General features: G+C 40.2%; 1 protein-coding gene across 2 annotated transcripts in view; it reads left to right on the forward strand.

The window, feature by feature from the left end:
- The window catches only part of sgsm1a (small G protein signaling modulator 1a), a 32,980-nt gene extending 13,449 nt beyond the window's left edge, over positions 1-19,531 (forward strand). Inside the window, exons 4-25 of one of the 2 annotated variants that reach the window (XM_042488516.1) lie at positions 4,176-4,338; positions 4,610-4,762; positions 4,858-4,925; positions 6,308-6,453; positions 7,248-7,385; positions 8,643-8,767; positions 9,381-9,448; positions 9,909-10,072; positions 10,523-10,658; positions 11,430-11,559; positions 12,019-12,083; positions 12,872-13,017; positions 13,892-14,020; positions 14,100-14,276; positions 14,953-15,018; positions 15,171-16,409; positions 16,496-16,620; positions 17,655-17,737; positions 17,868-17,977; positions 18,133-18,229; positions 18,645-18,812; positions 19,330-19,531. In XM_042488516.1, coding sequence (XP_042344450.1) covers positions 4,176-4,338; positions 4,610-4,762; positions 4,858-4,925; positions 6,308-6,453; positions 7,248-7,385; positions 8,643-8,767; positions 9,381-9,448; positions 9,909-10,072; positions 10,523-10,658; positions 11,430-11,559; positions 12,019-12,083; positions 12,872-13,017; positions 13,892-14,020; positions 14,100-14,276; positions 14,953-15,018; positions 15,171-16,409; positions 16,496-16,620; positions 17,655-17,737; positions 17,868-17,977; positions 18,133-18,229; positions 18,645-18,812; positions 19,330-19,418 — 3,785 coding nt within the window. In that variant the 3' untranslated portion in view covers positions 19,419-19,531. The remainder of the gene's footprint in view (positions 1-4,175; positions 4,339-4,609; positions 4,763-4,857; positions 4,926-6,307; positions 6,454-7,247; positions 7,386-8,642; positions 8,768-9,380; positions 9,449-9,908; positions 10,073-10,522; positions 10,659-11,429; positions 11,560-12,018; positions 12,084-12,871; positions 13,018-13,891; positions 14,021-14,099; positions 14,277-14,952; positions 15,019-15,170; positions 16,410-16,495; positions 16,621-17,654; positions 17,738-17,867; positions 17,978-18,132; positions 18,230-18,644; positions 18,813-19,329) is intronic. The other variant, XM_042488517.1, reaches the window with a different exon arrangement.
- The last annotated feature ends 364 nt before the right edge of the window (positions 19,532-19,895 follow it).

Below are 19,895 nucleotides of genomic sequence, written 5' to 3' on the forward strand. Positions count from 1 at the left end.
TCCATCCTGTGTTAAAAATCCTTGCTCCTTACAGTACATAAGTTATGAAAGATCAAAACAAAATAGCACTCTGACTAATTCAATAACAGTGAACAGATATAAATCAACTTTAGAAATGCACCCCAAAGCCACAGCAACTCAATTAAAAAGTTACTTTCATTTTTGACTCTTGGTTGTACAAGAATTATTGAATTTTCAAACAGGTGTGTTGGAAACTTGTGTATCTACTTTGCCATTTTTAAAAGGGTCAGTAATGTAAAACTCAGGTGTACAATTTGCTCTATATGATAGCAAATGTAACAAATACAAATATAACAAAATCTACCTACAAAAATATCAGATGATAGAAATGAAAAGATAATTGTATGTAAATGTGAATGAACTTGGTGGTGAAGCTTTGTACATATTTTAGTTTAAAGCCGATGGCTGTTTTCATAGCTGATTAATCTAGTGATTCTTTTAGCAATCAACTGATTGATTGTTCTCGTCTATGAAATGTCAAAGCCATTAAGTATGAAATGAAATTAATCTAAGCTGCAAATGTTCATATCAAAAGCTGTAATCAGTAAATGTGTGTTTTTATCATAGTGGAGAAATAAGACGTTTGATAAATTGATCAAATGTCATAATATTCTTTGGATCCATTTATTGACTTATTGATTAATCATTTCTGCACTGTCAATGTGAAGACTGTTTTGTGCATTTGGCTGCTGTGAGTGAAGTGTTGGTCAGCTGTGTGTCGCTGTCCAAGAGTCTCTTAATGCACTCAGTTGCCACAGATACAGGATGATTAGAGGCAATTTACTGTTGGCTGTTTTTACCAGGAGGGACCGCACAAAGGACTGATCCCACGAACATGATGCTCATTTTCCTGTCTCTGCTGCTTGTGATTACTGTCGAAGGAAAATGGTTCAGATGAAACATTTAATTGTACAGAATAAGCCACTCCATCTCTGTCTCCGTATGTCTCGTACTGAATCCTTTATGTTTTTATCGATATGTGCCTCACAGTGAAGTAATTTCACAAGTGTGGAGTAATCAAAGAATTGTTGTAACACAGATGCTGTTGCTCATTTCAGAGTTTGAACCTGCAGAGACTGCTGCACACGGGGAATTTGCTCTGTAGCCTGGTAGATTGACAGTAGCTCTCAAAAAAGTCTAAAGGTTTGAGAGTTGCCTTCTTTTGCACTTTTGCCCTTTGAGACTAGTTTGCAGTAAGGATGAAAGTAAGGAACTACATTTGGAGACCTTTTTAATGTTACACTTAGTTCTGACATTTAGCTTCTTGCCTTTGTAATGATGTGTGGGGGAAAAGAAAAAGCCGCACAGAGAGATAAGGAGCAGGAAGATGTGGAGATGAAAAGATCAGCAAAGATGGACATATTTTAATAACAAGGAAAACTGAAAGTTGACATCTGTGATGACACTTTTATTGCCTAGGCAGAAGTAAAACCCTGTTAACAGTGATCATAGTAATGGCAGTGACAGAGAAAGTGGAGATGTAGTGAGCGACAGGATGGAGGCAGGAGAGAAGCTGAGTTTTGAAGCAGTGAGGATGACAGAAAGAAAAAAGAGGGAGATCGTGATGCTGATGAGCTGCCGCCACCCATCCCTCTGCTCGTCTCTCCCGAAGCATGATAGCTCCATCAACAGGGGTTGCCATGGCAACGCCAGCCTTCCCCCTGACCCCATGTGAACAGAGCCACAGGATTAGTCCTGAAAGGGAACTCAAATGTCAACACAGCTCCAGGCTCTGCCACGTAGGACTGAGAGAGAAGAGGTGTGTCTGTTTTTGCACAGACGAATGATTGTGCAAGTGTGTCATCGTGGCATCAACTTGTGTGTCCACCACAGCTTATTGGATAAACTTAGCTTGTTGAACGATGATCATGCAAAGGCTGTAATTAATTAAAGGTAATTTTTCTGCATCTACAGAATCCATTTAGAAAATAGGGAGACTTAAACATAGCAAACAGTTTTAACAAAACACTAAAAATGTAGCTGAATGGTTTATATAATCAGTGATAACATGGCACCAGTTGCCACAAGCTACAATTGACATTTAAATGCGCAGAACGTAATGATATGTATGTGCAGATATATGCTTTATAAAACACATGAATACATGCACTGTACAGAAACGTGGATAGCGATGAAACTCACTTGACATCTGACATGTGCATAAATGTATTTGCCAAGGACTCCCTGAACAGCAGTGACAACACTAAGTGGATTATTCTGTTGAAATAAAATGAAATGTATTGAAATGGATGCATTACATGTATTTATGTTAAATAAATATTTTGTGCCACAAATTGTCACAGGATAGCATTGTGAGCATTTTGGCACGAAAAGTTGTTCTGAGGTATCACAAATGAAAGCTGCTCTAGTCATCATTTTTATTTCATCAGTGGATCCAGTTACTCTCATTACTCTACCTCTGTAGAGCAGTTTGGCATCTTTCAGCTGATTGTTTTGGAGTGTTCCCAAAGTCATGGAATTTCTGAAAGTTAGGAAATTAGAGAAACCATTTTCCAGGTCTGGAAATCATTTGGAATAACAGAATGTCTTGGGAAAGTTTTTAATATACATTGTTTTGGCTATTGTACAAAAAAGTCTTTATAAAATCCTGTGTTATGGCTGTATGTGTCCTTTGCTGTCGCCAACTTTCCTTCTGTAGATCTGCCTAGGTTTGCTGCATCACCTAACGAGGTGCATTGCACCTGGCTGGGGAAAGAGGTGCTTAAAACGCTTCTATGACAGCAACAGAGACCCTTCTGATGTTGTGACTGCTGGTTTTGTTGCCACTCTGTGTGGGATTTTTATTGTCTTGACTGTATGTGTTTGTTAAAAATCTCATGGATTTGATTGCTTTAAAGGTGTCATATGTGATAATTTTGGGTCAGTGGTGGTGAGTTGTTTGCCTCATAGGTTTCCCACAGGTGGAGCGTAACAAATGGGGGCTCGTCAGGGAGTTGAACCCAAAAGGTATTTACATGTAGTGCAGGCCACTCTGAGCCTCATTTATTCCAGATTTCAGTGCCTTTAGATTAGTGTATATACTCAAAAGTAGTGAGGATAGGATAGGGTAGATAGGATATGGTGGTACTCTTGTGCATGCTTTTGATTTGTGTTGTACCTTAACATACAACCTCGGTACTAAGTAGCACTCTTTTTTTCATTAAGTACATTTAAATTCAACAAATAAATAGTTCATTGGTTTAAGTGTGGGGTTGTTACAGCTGTATGTGTTCTGTGGTGTTGTTCCTTGTCCCTCTGTTGATCAGCCCAGGTGTGCTGCATCACTTCTCGAGGTGCATTGCACCTGGCTGGGGAAAGAGGTGCTTGAAACGCTTCTTTGACAGCGACATGCAAAAACATGTCTGACATTATGTGAAATAAATTCTGTGTATTACAAATTCAAAATCTAGTGTTGCGCTATGTGATTATTGGTGTGTCATTAGTATCTTGTAAAACACATAGACCAGACCAGCATTGCGTTATTGCTAAGAAAGAATGCCGCCGTAACAGAAGGAGGGAAATGGGAAAATGTGGAAAAGCTGTTATGCAGTGGGTTAACCAAAGCTTTCACACTGAGATCTGAGCTCATTAGAAACTGAATATTCAATGTCAGTTTGGTAAATCAATAAATGATGCTGGAGACAGTTACCATTGATGGATAGCTACTGTTAGCTTTAGTGGGAGATTGCTGCAGTTACACCCACACAGTAGAGCAGTCTGTCATCTCCAACTGATTGTTATCATATAGATCAAACAGCTGGCTATTAATAGGTTGCTTATTTACAGACAACATGCCTAGCAATACCCTGTGTTTCAATAAAATATGTATAGATGTCAGGCAAATTACCTGGAAGTTTCTGTTTAATAATGTATGGCTGTATTGCTACATAGGCACACCCATTTAAACTACATAAATTAAGTCTTTGAAATGGGTAAATATATAATATAATATGGAAAGTTTTGAAAATTCCTCAGTAAATATGTCTGGGATCCCTAGATTTGGTTCTACAGTTTAATTTGCTCCTTTATGAGCCAGATATTTTCCCAGCAAATGGTGGAGGCCAAAACAGAGCTAAAAACTGAGTCTTCATGTTCTGACATACAGTTTTAGTTAAGTGCTCTTTTCTTCTGTCCAATCATTTGTATCCACACAGCTGCAGTGGAGGCATGTGTTTTGCACGGGCTGAAGCGGCGAGCAGCGGGTTTTCTGCGTAGCAACAAGATAGCAGCGCTCTTCATGAAGGTGGGGAAGAGCTTCGGCCCAGCTGAGGAGCTGTGTAGGAAGGCCCAGGAGCTCGAGCAGATCATCGAGACAAAGTGAGAGACACACACATCACAGAAGACTTCAAAGCTCTACATCAAAGCCTCATGCGAGCGAAAGCACAGAAAACAAACGGCTCTCTGCTTATTTGAGGGGCAGTTTTTTATTATGAAAAGGTTCTAAATAATTCATGTTTATGAGCTTTTATGACTCATGAATCACCGATGCCATTGGCATCATGCAGATGTAGTTTCACTTAATGGAATTTTAAAGCCACATTATACCTGTTTTGCTTATATTGAAAGTTGTGACTCTCTCCTCCTGCAGACGAAGTCAAAGCTTGCAAAGTCAAGACAGCCTTCGCAAGATGCCTCGCTTGCCCAGCCTCAACCCACAGGGAGTCAAGAACCTGTGGATCCGTACCGCTCTATTTGAGAAGGTGCTCGACAAGATTGTGCTCTACCTGGTGGAGAACAGCAGGTACATTGAGAGGGGTCAATGAAATTCTGTTCAAGTATTTGTGTTACAAAAACGTAACATTTCCTCAACATCCCCCTTTCTCGTGTGTCTCCCAGTAAATACTACGAGAAAGAGGCTGTTCTAATGGACCCTGTGGACGGACCTATCCTTGCGTCTTTGTTAGGTAATTATATGAGATATTGTGAGAATTTTTGTCTTTTAATGTTATCATAAAGCCTCATGTGCCACAGTCCAGTTTGTGCTCATGTTTACATGACAATGTGAGACCATGGTGGTCTCAGAAATAAGTTGTACCCTGTATTTACATTTTGCTCCCAATTTGTGTGTATAGTAACTTCCACCTGTACTTCAGTCTTTGTTTCACATAATTTAAACTCTTGTACCAGAGGAAGTTGCAGTCTGAAGCGTATAGTGCTGACAGGCTAACCAGCAGAAGTCTGCTCTGCTGCAACAGGGACATAATCCCCCACTAGCTTCCCACCAGTGAACAGTGATCTATTTATTTCCAGTGGGGCTGAGCCAGAAGCAATGCTGCTGTTATCTCAGCAGGCACCTTGATCATTGTGCTAGTACCTGTACCTTTGGATTAGGCAGCCTTGGTGTAGTTTTGTACCCAAACAAGGGAGTCAAAAGTTAAATTTGAGGAGTTGTGAGTTTTTTTAACAAGACTGTCATGTAGAAAAAACATATTTCGGCCACATAAAATTTTCATAAAAGTTTTTTTTGGTTTATGAATTATTGGATATTCTTGCGTCTTTGAGTCCCTAAAAAGTAATTTTAAAACATCTCTACTTCAACCACTACCTGTCGATTTTTGCAACCTGTAAAGAGGGATCACAAGTATACAAGAGTTATGTCAAGAATCAGATTTATTACCAAGTAGGTCTTTACTTAAAAGGAATTTGCCTTGGTGTTTGGTGCATTCAGTAAGCACGCAATAAACATGAAAAGAGCAAATAAAAATAAGGGCAAAGTACCACAGCAATCAAAAAATGAATTTGATAAATTAAAAAAATGAAAAAGATATAATGAAATGTACTGTAACATAGCAAATATGTACAGTAAAGCTGTTTCAGAATAGCCTTAACTGTACAGTTTTGTGCAGGGTGTGCAAACATATCCATGTCATTTGGGGTACTGGGCCTTGCTGACAAGGCCAGCTGCAGATGGAAAAAAACTGTTTTTTTTGTGTTTCTGTTTTTGTTTTTGTTTTTGTTTTTGTTTTTGTTTTTGTCAGGGTTTGGTCCTGAAGGACCCAACCAGAGTATCTCAAAGAGTTCCCAGGTTGGGAGGACAATTTTTACTGAAAGGTTATATTACCAAAACTTCAAACTATCATAAAATTCTGTGGATGGTGGATCAAAAGGGAGCTTATTTGAAGCCTGGTATGGTACATCTCTAAAAAAACTCTACCTTTTAAGTACAAAAATGTACTTCTCCTGTTTTTGAGTATGCTAATTGAAGATAACCCAACGTTGATAATTGGTCGATGAAATGGTACACCCAGTGTCTACACTATTTAACTTTTAAACATCATTTTGACAGTTGGACCTTGTGCTTTGGAGTACACAAAGATGAAAACAGCCGACCACTTCTGGACGGACCCGTCTGCTGACGAGTTGGTGCAAAGACATCGTATCCATGGTGGCCACTGTAGACAGGATTCTCCCACTAAGAGACCTGCACTGTGTGTGAGTATTGCAACTTCTACAGTACATAAACATTCAGAATCAGTACAAGGCTCATTTTTGTTTCACCCCAGTCAGTTTTTGGTGATGCTCTGATCAGTTTCTTTCCCTTCATAGATGTTGCTTGTCTAATTAAAGAGGATCTGCAGAGATGTATTAGGCAAGGCAAGGCAAATTTATTTATATAGCACATTTCATTCCCAAAGGCAACCCAAAGTGGTGTACACATTAATCAAATCAAAGTTCATTGTAGTCCAATCACAAAGCATGCCCCAAAGAGATGTACAGATAGTAATTTTAATTCAATTTCAATTTGATTTTTTAAGTCTTTTGTCAAATCATAGTTAGCCTCTGGGAGCTTTACAACATACAACATCTGTCCTTGGCCCTTCGTAGTGAATATGGTAAAAGTGTTAAGTGAAGCACAGCATGTCCCAGAAAGAAAGAACAGAGTGTATCAAAGACCTTCACACTTGTTCAGTTTTCATCACTAAACCAGGTCAACTCGGCCTATCTTACAGCACCGCAATGCTCCTTACAGTTGCATGGTGCTGTGTATTTGTATGTGTGTATTCAGAGCAAAAGTAGACTGATCTGTGGCAACGGGGACGATGGACGATGCATTGGTGCACATGAATGAATGTTATATTTATTTTATCTTGAGTCATTTGAAAAAGAGATCTTACTCATGGAAAATGGCGCCACTGCGACTGGGTGGCTATAATTTATTCTGCTAAGATGGTCATCGGCTTATCACTGGTGTTTGTTATCTCATGTGTGTATTTTGTGTTGTGCAGATCCAAAAGCGGCACTCCAGCAGCAGCATGGATGAACGCCCTTCCCCCTCGCCGTCAGCTCGTGAATATGTGGAGTCACTACATCAAAACAGCAGAGTGACCCTACTGTTTGGCAAAAACAATGTGCTCGTACAACCGGTAACTGTCCAGTGCCTCTTAATCAGTCATTGATATGCATGTTTAGGTATGACACCCCTTTCAAATAATATCTTAATAAAAAGAAGATCAAAAAAAGTTACTTAAAGGTCATTTCATAACGTTTGCAGAAAGATAATTTCATAAACAATCTGACAACATTTCTGTCTAATATTATATAGAATGTCACAGCTAAACAGTATCACTAAAACCAGAGAAATACTTCATAGCAATATAAAATCTTGAACAAAATGGTAATCTGCATATTGTAATCCCATAATCTGTATAAGAGCCTAAGATGCTCTGTGATCCATAGGACCAAACTCTTGTCAGCAAAAATATTATATTTTTATATTATATATTCAGACAAAAATATTTGGTAAATTAATGATGTATGTGTGTGTGTGTGTGTGTGTGTGTGTGTGTGTGTGTGTGTGTGTTTGTATGCGTGTGTGTGTGTGTGTGTGTGTGTGTGTGTGTGCGTGTGCGTGTGTGTGTGTGCGTGTGTGTTATCAATGCATATAAGACTGCCTTACTTAACATTTTCTACCCCAACAACAATGCTGTTTTCATCAGGCCTATACATTCTGATACAGTGGAAACTACTTATAATAATCATGTCTGCCTGGGTGAAATTGATGACTATAAGAGGGTGATTATGAATATAAAGTAATAAAATGGACAGCTTTGCTATTTACAGAATTTTATTGACTGTTTCAAAATAGAGTACTACTGTTATATTATGTGGGCATTATGGGACCAGGCATTATAAATTTTCATAATTTAGGCTTCAACCAAGGTTACTTTCCCCGTGTGCATTCGTTTTTGTATTAATCACTGGCAACTATAAGCTTTGAGTAGATTACGTGTTTCATCAAGAGAGAATTACTTTCTTTTTCCTGTCATGATTTCAATGTGCAAGCAGCACCAGCCTCAGGCAGACAGGTTACCGTTTTGTCTCAACATTGAGTAGAAACACATGAAACTGGGGATTTGGAGGTACTCCTCAAGGAAATTTTACTTCACTTAAACAGTCTGGATTAATTTTAAGTAGAAATTATAGGATTACCACTGCTGAATTTTTCTCTGTGTTTTGTCATTTAAAAAAAACAATACAAAATGAACACTGTTAGCAGACAATTTGATTACTGTAAGAAAATTCTTTAAATGGCATTTGTAATTAAGCAGTTTCCACTGTATTCATTTCTGCTACTGCATCAAATTTAAAAAACAAAAAAAATGTCACTGTGATTGTTTCAGAGGGACGACATGGAGGCTATCCCAGGTTATCTCTCTCTGCACCAGAATGCTGACCTCATGACTCTGAAGTGGACGCCCAATCAGCTCATGAACGGCTCTGTGGGAGACTTGGACTATGAACGCAGGTGCAAAATTATTCAGCTACAAAGAGATTGTGATTATGATGATTGTGTCTGTCCACAAAGCTTGGGTTTGATAATATTCCTTCTTCCTTCTTATACCAGAATATCTAACATGTAACTTGCTTCTTTAAAGCTATATATCTGTTAGATTCATAGCTGCTGTTTGTATAACACTCCGATGTCACTGAATAATGCAGCGTGTTTGTGTGTGGCTGGTTGGCTCAGTATGAGGAGTCAATGCTGCTGATCTGATGAGGCTTATTTTCAGTACACCAGCAGCAAGCAGATGGTTTATTGACTGAGACACTGTCAGACATTGCTCAAACCCGCAAACTGTGTTATGTTCCTGTGCCTGTGCATGGTTCCTCTCACCAAAAAAATTGATTATTGCATTAGACATTTCTGCTCTTGCTCGTCTGTGTGCACACTCCTGACTACTCTCTTTATTAGCCATTAAATTAATGATCCTCAAGATCTGGACTCCCACAGATAAATATTCTCAATGGATTTGCTTTTCACTGTTAGCTGGTGATCCACCTGGTGTGCCAAGACGAGTCTGAGTAGTTATTATTGATTTATCATTATGATTTAATGCGTTTGATTTGATGTTTTTCAGTGTATACTGGGACTATGCCATGACGATCCCTCTAGGAGATATAGTTTACTTGCACTGTCATCAACAAGGTGAGTCCTCACAAACCTTTTTACAAAAGTTTGTGTGTTATTACTGCATTTTCTATTTGTTATCATTGTCTGCAATAGAGTGCCCCAGGGATGAAGGTTTTTCTGTAGGTCCACTCAGAAGCTAATGTTGCCCTGGTTCCCTCGTCAAAAATTCTGTAGCATTTTTTCATTCGATTTTGTATCATTGCAGAAAATAAGCTCTGTGGTAAATGAACATTTATGATACTTACATGTTTTGTTCAGCCAGATTATTATCTTCACAAATGAATACCACTTCTAGGATTTTTGAAACCTAAATACAATCGCCAGAAGTAAAAAGCTTTTGCCAGGCTAAAACGAACTACGCTACCGTCGCATAGCCACTGCTAAGAGGCTGTAAAGCTGTGTTCAGCACCATTTAGCATCATGAATATCAGGAATAATTAAGAAAAACAAATAATCTCCTGTGTATTTCCTGCAGTTGACAGTGGGGGGACGGTGGTGCTGGTCAGTCAGGATGGGATCCAAAGACCTCCTCTTCGCTTCCCCAGAGGAGGCCACTTGCTCCAGTTCCTCTCCTGCCTGGAGAATGGCTTGCTTCCCCACGGCCAGCTGGACCCGCCGCTCTGGTCCCAGAGGGGAAAGGTCAGCACACTTTTGGGTCGCTCCTTAGCTCCACACCCAGAACAAATTACACACATTAGGCATTCTTCTGCAAAAAAAAAAGCACTAAAATGCTAAATTAGCCTTATCTAATCAATAAATCAATAAAAAAAGAAATTTAGAGAAGAGATGCACTGCGAGGTTGTAATATTGGTTGGAGCGATACTGATGAATGTGTGGCTTAATGTTCTCCCTGTGCTGCCGCACAAAAAGTGTTAATGAATGGATGTTTTCTTTGGATTGCGAGCAGCTTTGTATCCGCAGCTCAACAGAATAATGAAAACCACCCACGCATTTTCAGCCACTATTAATAAGCTTAAGCGTGCAGACACTCATCATCTTTAATTCACATGGATGGCTTAGCGGGGCTCTAATGGTTGAACATTTTTTGTTGTTGGCATTAGTGTAATCGCAGTTATACTCTCTCTGCAGGGTAAGGTGTTTCCCAAGCTGCGAAAGAGGGTTCCTCAGGGATCTGGATCCTCGGACTCGGTCTCAGATAAGGAGGAGGACGAGGCCACAGACTATGTCTTCCGCATCCTCTTTCCAAACAGCCAGTCAGAGTTTGGTGAGATTCCCTTTAGAGACGCAAATAAATATGAGCAGCACCCACGGCCTCTCCTGATTCCTACATTTTCATGAACGTGTTAATCGTTGTTTGTTACAGTGACTGTAACGCGTCCTCCCCAACTGACTTCCTCCCTCTCCTTTCAACTGAGCGGGCAGTCCCTCTCCAAAACAGGGACCTTGGTTGTACCCAAGAGGTCCTTCAGCTGTCCTGAAGAATCCCCTTCACTCACAGGAAGCAGCTGTAACACTGTCACACCTCGGCTCGTCTGTCCTTCTGTCAGCTTGCTTTAAATCTCTGCATCTAATATCCTCATGGCCTGTTCTGCACCTCTGGCAAAGTTTATTGATGTTTTCCCGTTATTAAAGCCCCTCCCACTCCCTACCGCCTTCTGTCACGCCTTCTTTACTGCATTACAGCGCTGTAACCTTTTAACAGCCGATGGGTGGACAACTAATTGATCGTATATGGCTCATGCTCAATTGATCTTTCTCTCTGTAATAATTTAATTGAGCATGATGGCTCTGTGCTTTCATATCGTTCATCAATTCCAGATTGCATAAATGTTTTTGTTTTGTCTTTACTCGAAAAGGAATCAGGCACAAACAATCTGAAGTGCTTTCAGCAGATCACAGTCGGAGAGCATAATTCTGCTTATGCAAAGTGTTTTCAGCTGTGTTTAAATCATGTAAATGCAAATGTAATTGTTGAAAGCCCGAGCAGCATAGTACTTTTTAAGTGACAATGATTGTCTGCGTGTGTGTTTTGCAGTGACTCCTCCAGACTTGATGGATCAGGGAGCTACAATGTGGCATCCCACTCTCAGGAAGTCCTCATGTTCCTCTTGTTCTCAGGGGAGCCTCTCTGATGGGGCAACGCCCAAGGGGTGCAACCATGAGAGGTGAGAGATGAGCGCCTTCAAGCTAGAGTGACTTGTGTTCTATTGTGACAGGGAAACTTAAAGACACAAACCTGGCATCCCTCTGCACAAACCAGAAATCCACTTCAGGACAGACAAAACTGGGAAAGAAACGAAGATAGAAGAAACCAGCAGTTGCCTAGAAGACAATTATGTGACATTTAGCTCACTGACATGAGAATGCATTTAGAAAATGAGGTGATAAGCAAGGCAGATAAAATGGTTGAAGGCTCTGGGCTGTATGGCAGCACAGTATGTAATCATTCGAATGATGAAAGGTTAGACTCAACACTACTAAACTGTCACTAGATGCTGTATCTCAGGACGGGGATTTCTTGTGCGCTAGCTGATTAGTTTAATGATGGTCTTTTAAGGGAAGAGGGGACAAAAGTGTTTCCTCCACGCAAGTGAAATGCTGCTCTGTGCTGTATTTTCCTGCAGGGCTCCTCTGAAGCTGCTGTGCGACAACATGAAGAATCAGATCATCTCTCGGGCGTTTTATGGCTGTATGTGATTCTTTTTTTAGTACTGAAAAGCCTTAAAGGGGACCAATTATGCTCTTCCAAATGTTGTGTCTTATGTATAGTGTTACAATCAAAGATGTTCATATTAAACATGGCCAAAGTAATAATAATGATAATAATAATAATAAAAGTAATTCTAAGGCCACAGTGGTGGTGTAGCCATGCCATAGATGCATCATAATAACTAGATACCTGACCCCAAGTTGGCGCCTCATGCAGTCCAAATGAACAGCTTGCGTGCTGCATATGCCAAAAAAGTTTCTTGCTCCTGGTTATTTACACGGCGTGTGGTCGACTGAATTTGCACAGTAGTGTTTCTTCCACTATACCCACCTGCTCAGCTCGTAGACTTTACATTGTGAGGACATTACTGATTTTTAGATTGCTTTCAAAGTACATAACCTCCATTGATTTAAAAAAGAAATCATAATAGGAAGAATCATAATTGACCTTGGATGCAGTTTAAGATGTCTTTCTGGTTTGGAAGGGGGGCTTGAAGTGACAGGCGCCGTGGTGAAAGGGTGAAAACAGGTGTTCCAGCACAAACAGTATGAGGAAAATAATGTCTTTTTTGAACATTAAAGCATGTGAACATGTTTAAGTATAACCTTTAGTATGAATATGAACCAGAAAATGAGCATAATAGGTCCTCTTTAAATATGATTATCAATTCACAATGAAAATGTGTTTGAGCTAGTGTGTAATTTCCTCATTTTGATTTACACTGACATCTGTAGAGCCATTAAGTAATGAACTGTATTGTCATCCAGGGTTAGCATACTGCCGTCACCTGTCCACTGTGCGTACACACCTCTCTGCTCTCGTCAATCACACCATTGTGGCACCTGACATGCCGTGCGATGCCTACACAGGGCTCACCACAGATGTGTGGCAGACGTATCTCCAGGACTGCACAGTAAGCATCGCTGGTGTCACAGCACTGCAACAAAAACTCCACATTGCTGGTGACAATATGCTGTCCACACACACACAAACACACATACACATGCATGTCCATTCGCAGGCTATCTCTTTCACTCTGTCACTCTTCTGTCTCATCCATATTCATCCTCTGCTAATCATGTGGCTCACGCCATTAGTCTCACAACCGTGTGCATAAAGCATGACTAATGGACCTGTCAGTCTCAAAGTCCACATCTACGCCTTTTCTCATATAAGCACATATTTTCTTAGATCTTAGTTTGTTTGTTTTTTTGGTGAAGAATACTAATGTAATATTTCATTATTATGCGGGTAGCCACTCAAAAAAGTGACTCAATTTATTGACTGTGGAAACAGTATTTTGATTATTACTAGCTTTTTCCAGAGCTTTAAGCTTCATCTCAGGATTACTGGATAGTTTGCTCTGTTCTGGAGACACCATTATTCTATTATGGTATTTTCCTTTTAATTGCCTTATTAAACTTGTACAAATCTGTATCAATATGGAGAGACAAAACATAATCTTTAATTTTTTTTAAATTAAATTAATTTTTTTATTTGTCTTCCCATGAAGTAAATTGAAAATAATGAGCACATACTGTATAATCACAGCTGGAAGATGCCCCAGTTCCTGTAGTCTTCTCCATCTACCACCCTCTTGGATGTATTAATCATTCCCTGCACTGACAGTAAAAACTACTCTGAGGCCTCTCACTGCAGCATGCCATGTAATGTCGTTGTTTTAAAGCATTATTGAATGTTTTACACATGCAGGAAGAAATAATTGTCTTTCAAAATGATGCAGAAAATCCAAAGATTGATCAGAAACCAATAACTTGTGTCTTCAGGCATACGAGGAGAAGGAGCTGCTTCGTCTGGTCTACTTTGGTGGCGTGGACGCCTCGCTGCGTAAAGAGGTGTGGCCTTTCCTGCTGGGTCATTACCAGTTTGGAATGTCAAAAGCTGAGAGGAAGGAGGTTTGTAGTTTCCACTATTATGGTTTTGCATTCAAAGTGTTTTCCACCTAAGCCACTGACCCTTGACCCCTCAACCCAGGTGGATGATCAGGTCCGAGTGTGCTACCAACAGACCATGCGTGAGTGGCTCGGCTGTGAGGAGATTGTCCGCCAGCGAGAGAAGGAGCAGCACGCCGCAGCGTTAGCAAAGTGCTCTTCTGGAGCGAGCATGGACAGTCAGAAGATGACCCACCACAACTCCACCATCAGCAATGAGGTGAGTCAGTGATGCAAACTAACTTCAGAGTTAGAGAATAAATGTGGCCAATTTACCAAAGGTCTGTTTACTAGTTATGGATAGTACCTCTCAGCTTGTGACAGTTGTAAAACTGTTCAACAACCAGCTTTTATTTTTTTTAAAAACCAAACAAACAAAAAACATTAAAAAAAATTATCTATCGGTTGCATAACGGAAAATGTAGAATCCACCAATTTTGGTCTTTGCTTGAAGCTTTTTACCTGTCTATTTCCCACAACTTTAAATACGTGTAACAATACATCACTGGAGTATACCTTTAAATGTCCAGTGTGTAGGATATAGTGGCATCTAGCGGTGAGGTTGCAGAACTGAAATTTCTCACGTTTGTCAAGGGTGCAGGACAATTACGGGGGTACACGAAATGCAAATGGCCCTATCGAGAGCCAGTGTTTGATTTGTTCAATAATTTCAAGATAACAAAAACACAATGATTCTTATTTTCAAGTGATTATAAACTAATGAAAACAAAGTGAATATTAGATACCATTTCTGCCCATAGATGCCACTAAACTCTGCACACTGGGTCTTTAATGTGAGCACAGCACATGAGCCAGTGTACAAGACAACTGCATGTCAATAAAAATACATCTTTATATAATAATAATTTCTTGGCCTTAATATATTTTATTCCCAGTCCTCTCAAAGTTCAGAAAGGCAGAGTCTGGCTCGCCTGCAGAGTGATTCCAGCAGCAGCACACAGGTATCAAACACGCACCAAATTACAGCCTGAATGGTCTTTCAAGCAAACTAAATGACACTTGGAGTTTTTAGACTTCTAATATCCTCATCCTAAAGTAATGCATGTGATCTCAACTTTCTAAACCAATCATCCCTGCATTCTCTCCCTGCTAGTTCTTTACATCCTCCCATCCCTTCCCCTGGAGTAGCTTGCTTCCCTTTGGCTTGTTCTTTCAGGTGTTTGAGTCTGTAGAGGAGGTGGACCAGATCGAGACGGAGCCCAAGAGTGAAGAGGCCAAACAGGTGCCAAAGATACCAAATGGAGCCCTGCAGAACGGGACAAGCTCTCCTGACTCTGGACATCCTTCTTCTCGCAACTTCTCAGTCACCTCTGGCTTGTCTGACGGCTCCCTCAGCACAGAGGACAGCGCTGCACCTGATATGATCCTGAGAGCTGCAGCTGTCCCTCAGGTGCCACAGAGCCCAGTCAAACCTGCAGGGGTGGGGAGTGAATATCTGACAGAGGAGATGGACAGCCAGGTGAAAGGAAAAGAGATGGACAAAGAGCAGGAGAAGGAGAAAGCACCTGATGCAACGAAAACTGGAGAAAATACAGAGGAGCTGGTGAATGCCAACCAAGATACAAGTCTTCAAAACAAAATACAAAAAACTGTTGAGGAGTCTGCAGCAATTAAAACAGAGTGGCCCAAGTGTGAAGATCAAGATGTGCTGGCAGACATTCAAGCAGTTAAATCTTTAGAGTTTGGGGAAACAGAAAAAGAAGTGCCAGATGAAGATACATCAGTGATTTCAGCAGCTGCTACAGAATCAAAAGGAGAACTTGTTGAGCAAAGTCTCAAAAAAGAAGCAGATGTGTCTTTTGAGGAAGCAACAAAGCTTAAGAAAACTTCAGAAGCAAATGTTGAAAAGACAAAGGAAATAAACGAATCAAAGACAAGTAAACCAGAAATGTTGGCAGAAAGAGAAAATATATCCGTTGATCCTGTGGCTCCCAAAATTGAAAAGAACCTGCTTTTCTCATCAGATACCGCGGTCTCAAGAGCAAGAGAAGCCTACTTTATCTCTCAGACAGACGAGCCTCAGGTCATGACTGAATCTGACGAGTCTCCCTCTGCCATAGAGATGGAGGAAATTCCCAAAGCCAAAGTTTCCATGGTGCCTTGGAGCAGGAGGGGACGTCATGAAGCATCCTCTCTTTCTGAGGACTCGGCCCCCCACATGGAGCTCAGGCAGAGGGATGAGCAGGGAAAGCCCAGTCCAGAGAGCACAGAGTCCATCCTTTGTGAGGAGCCAGAGATGGACAGCCTTTACCCAAACTTTGGCTCTCTGGCCGAGTCTGGAGACACCAAGAATAAAGCGACCTCTCAAGAATCTGCTGGGAGCATCTTCTCTGTATGTACACATATTATTTAAAGAGTTAAAATTTGTTTATGTGCTCTTTTCATCTGTGCATTTATTTATTGTTTTGTTTGTTTCAGCAAGAGCTCCTGGACTTGTACACGTTAAATCTTCACCGCATTGAAAAGGATGTCCAACGTTGTGACCGAAACTATTGGTACTTCACTCCTGCCAACCTGGAGAAACTGCGTAACATCATGTGCAGGTAAAACATGACAGCATCAGGAATGTCATAAAGAGTTAAAATATGCTCATTTACCCATCTTTGTTAAAGTAGAAAATGTCTTACCTGCCTCTCAAGGATGAGAGTATGAATGTAAATGTGCTAATAAGAGTTTGGATTATTTTAATAATGTCCTCACCCCATCTTCATACCAATACATCATAACCTTTTACTGCTTATCTTATCAAATATATAATATATTAAATTTTACAGAATAAAACCACCAATATTCTCTATTTTACTTACCATGATAAGTCCAAAAGTGACAATGAACTGTTCGTATTTGTAGTGTTTTGTGTAGCTAAAGATTTAATCAGCTCATTTCTCTGCACCACAGACCTTCACTGTTGTTAAAAGACACTAAAGGGACAATTCATCTTTTTTTCTCTTACCTGTAGTACCATTGATTTATCTGGATTGTTCTGGTGTGAGTTGCTGAGTGTTGGAGACATCAGCCATTGAGATGTCTGCCTTTCCTCCAATATAATGGATCTAGAAGGCACTCGTTTTGTGGTGCTAAAACCGTACTGTCAAATTAGGCAGATCTGATCAAAAATGAATCAAGATTCTTTTACTGCATTTCCTGTTTCTCGCCTAAGATGTTTTCAGAAACATGTTTTAATGTACTGTTAAGCTGATTAAAAAAGGTAGTGGCTACATGGCAACCAAGTCACAAACGTTCCCATTCTACAGATAAACAGTACACTAAAATATGTTTCTGAAAACATTTGAGACAAGGAATAGGACATGCAATAACAGAATCAGTTTCATAATTGATCAGGCCTGCTTAGTTTGACAGTTTGGACCAAAGTTTCAATACATTTAACTGTAGAGTAACCTAATCATTTTACACTTCAGGAGTAGTTAGCTTGATAAATGATTATTATTCTGAAAAAGCTTTCTTCATCATTGAAAAGAGATGTGGAAATACCTCTGGAACTGAGCAGCGTCTGACTCAGTGTATGAGTGGCAGATAAAAGCAGCTGAGTTCACGTATCTGGGTTGTATATTTACAGCTATATCTGGAGGCACCTTGACATCGGTTACGTGCAGGGCATGTGTGATCTGCTGGCTCCACTTCTAGTCATTCTGGATGACGGTGAGTCAGCACTGAATCACGTCTCTTCTCCGACATTTGTTGTATTTCGGTAGTTATTGATGTAACAACAGAGGACAGTTTGCCCACTCACTTTTCTCACTCCTTCCTCTCCGTTTTTTCCTTCTTTCAGAGGCCATGGCCTTCAGCTGCTTCACTGAGCTCATGAAGAGAATGAATCAAAACTTTCCTCACGGAGGAGCTATGGATACTCACTTTGCCAACATGCGCTCTCTAATCCAGGTGACACAGTACCCGTAAACTCTTTACACATACTGTAGCAGCTCGTTATCACTAAATCCATTAATTACCAACAAGCACCACTTTTTCACACGTTTCCTCCACAGTCAGACTCATTACTAGTTTCCTGAATCTCCTCTGATCCCCTCTCTGCACAGATCCTGGATTCTGAGCTGTTTGAGCTAATGCACCAGAACGGAGACTACACCCACTTCTACTTCTGCTACCGCTGGTTTCTCCTAGACTTCAAGCGAGGTAAAACGACAGCATGGTGTGAAAGAGTTTGTGCCAATTAGAGGAGCAGGAGATTCCCTGTTGGTGGATATAATTGCCAGACCACTTGGCAGCTTGCTAACAACACATTTTGTTATTAAGGCCCAGAAAGGATTTCGGTTATATCTTTAGAAAACTGTTCCTTGGAGTTGTGAAATAATTGCCAGGAACGTCAGCTGCATAGATAGGTTTTATAATGAATCGGGCTTCATACCGGAGATTCAACAATAGACTCTTTTTCTCACTGGGGTATCTCATTATATCCTCTCTCCCACCCAAACACCTGCCTCCACTCTTATCTCTCTCCTCTGATAACTCCACTTCCTGCAAGCTCGCCTCCCATCCGAGTCCTCAAATATGGTTTGACTCTCGTTCCTTTATGTGATTTGTCTTCCAGAGCTGGTGTATGATGACGTATTTGCAGTGTGGGAAACTATCTGGGCAGCCAAGCATGTCTCTTCCAGTCACTTTGTCCTCTTCATTGCACTGGCGCTGGTGGAGATCTACAGGGACATAATCCTGGAGAACAACATGGACTTTACTGATATCATTAAGTTCTTCAATGGTAAAACACAACGCTTCATAGATGACAGTCACAGACATATCCTCTTCCCTGTGGAAGGTGCACTCCACTGATTTCATTATCATTATTATTATTATTTTTAAACTTTAATTTATTCAGGTTTATTTATTCAGGTAGTTCTATTGAGATTACAAAATCTCTTCCTCAAGGGAGCCAAAATAGCAGCAAACAATACATACACGCACACATTAAAAACACATCAACCAAAGCATACAGTAACAACCAATGGCTGTATAAAGATGGACAACACATCTCCACTTCCTCCCACTGTACAAAAATGAAGCCAAAAAAATCCCAAATATGCAACCATTTTTGTAGCATCGAACAGCTAATTAAAGAGTTTAGTTAATTTACATTCGTACTCACAGTTGACAACTGAATAGATGCAGAATTTATTCATGTTCTGCAGACATTTAAATGTGTTTTTTTGTGTTTGGTTTGAAGTAGCCAAAGTTATTTTTGAAGAAAAATTAATCTTGAATGTTTCTTTGTCTTTCAGAGATGGCTGAGCACCACAACATAACGCAGATTTTGACCCTGGCCAGAGATCTGGTGTGTAAGGTGCAGCTGCTGATAGAGAACAAGTGATGTTGCCGTTTGTTATTTCTTAACTTCCAAGTAAAGTGTGACTGGCTGTAGCAGCGCAAGAGTAAAATACATGTAAGCACACACACACACACTCTCTCTCTCTCTCTCTCTTTCTTTCACACACACACACACACACACACACACACACACACACACACACTCACTAACACACACAACATGAAGCCTTTACAATCACTGTTTGCTGCTATGAGCCTTACTGGCTGTATCCACAGTGTTGTTTGTGTTGTCGACAGCTGTAGGGGAATATTATGCTTCATATTTGTCAGTATGTTCAAGTGAAAAAATTGTATCTGAAAAAAAGCATTGATTTAAATTCTAAATATTTTGTCAGAAATCCCTGAAGTGTTCATCTTAATCCGAGTACATTTAATAGATTACAGGATTATTTTGAGATAAGTAAGGTTTTAGATTCACATTTCAAACCAAAATGCAGAGCTGAATTACACCAGAGACTAT

This window comes from Plectropomus leopardus, chromosome 6 (genome assembly GCF_008729295.1).
Source record: "Plectropomus leopardus isolate mb chromosome 6, YSFRI_Pleo_2.0, whole genome shotgun sequence".
NCBI lineage: Eukaryota > Metazoa > Chordata > Actinopteri > Perciformes > Serranidae > Plectropomus > Plectropomus leopardus.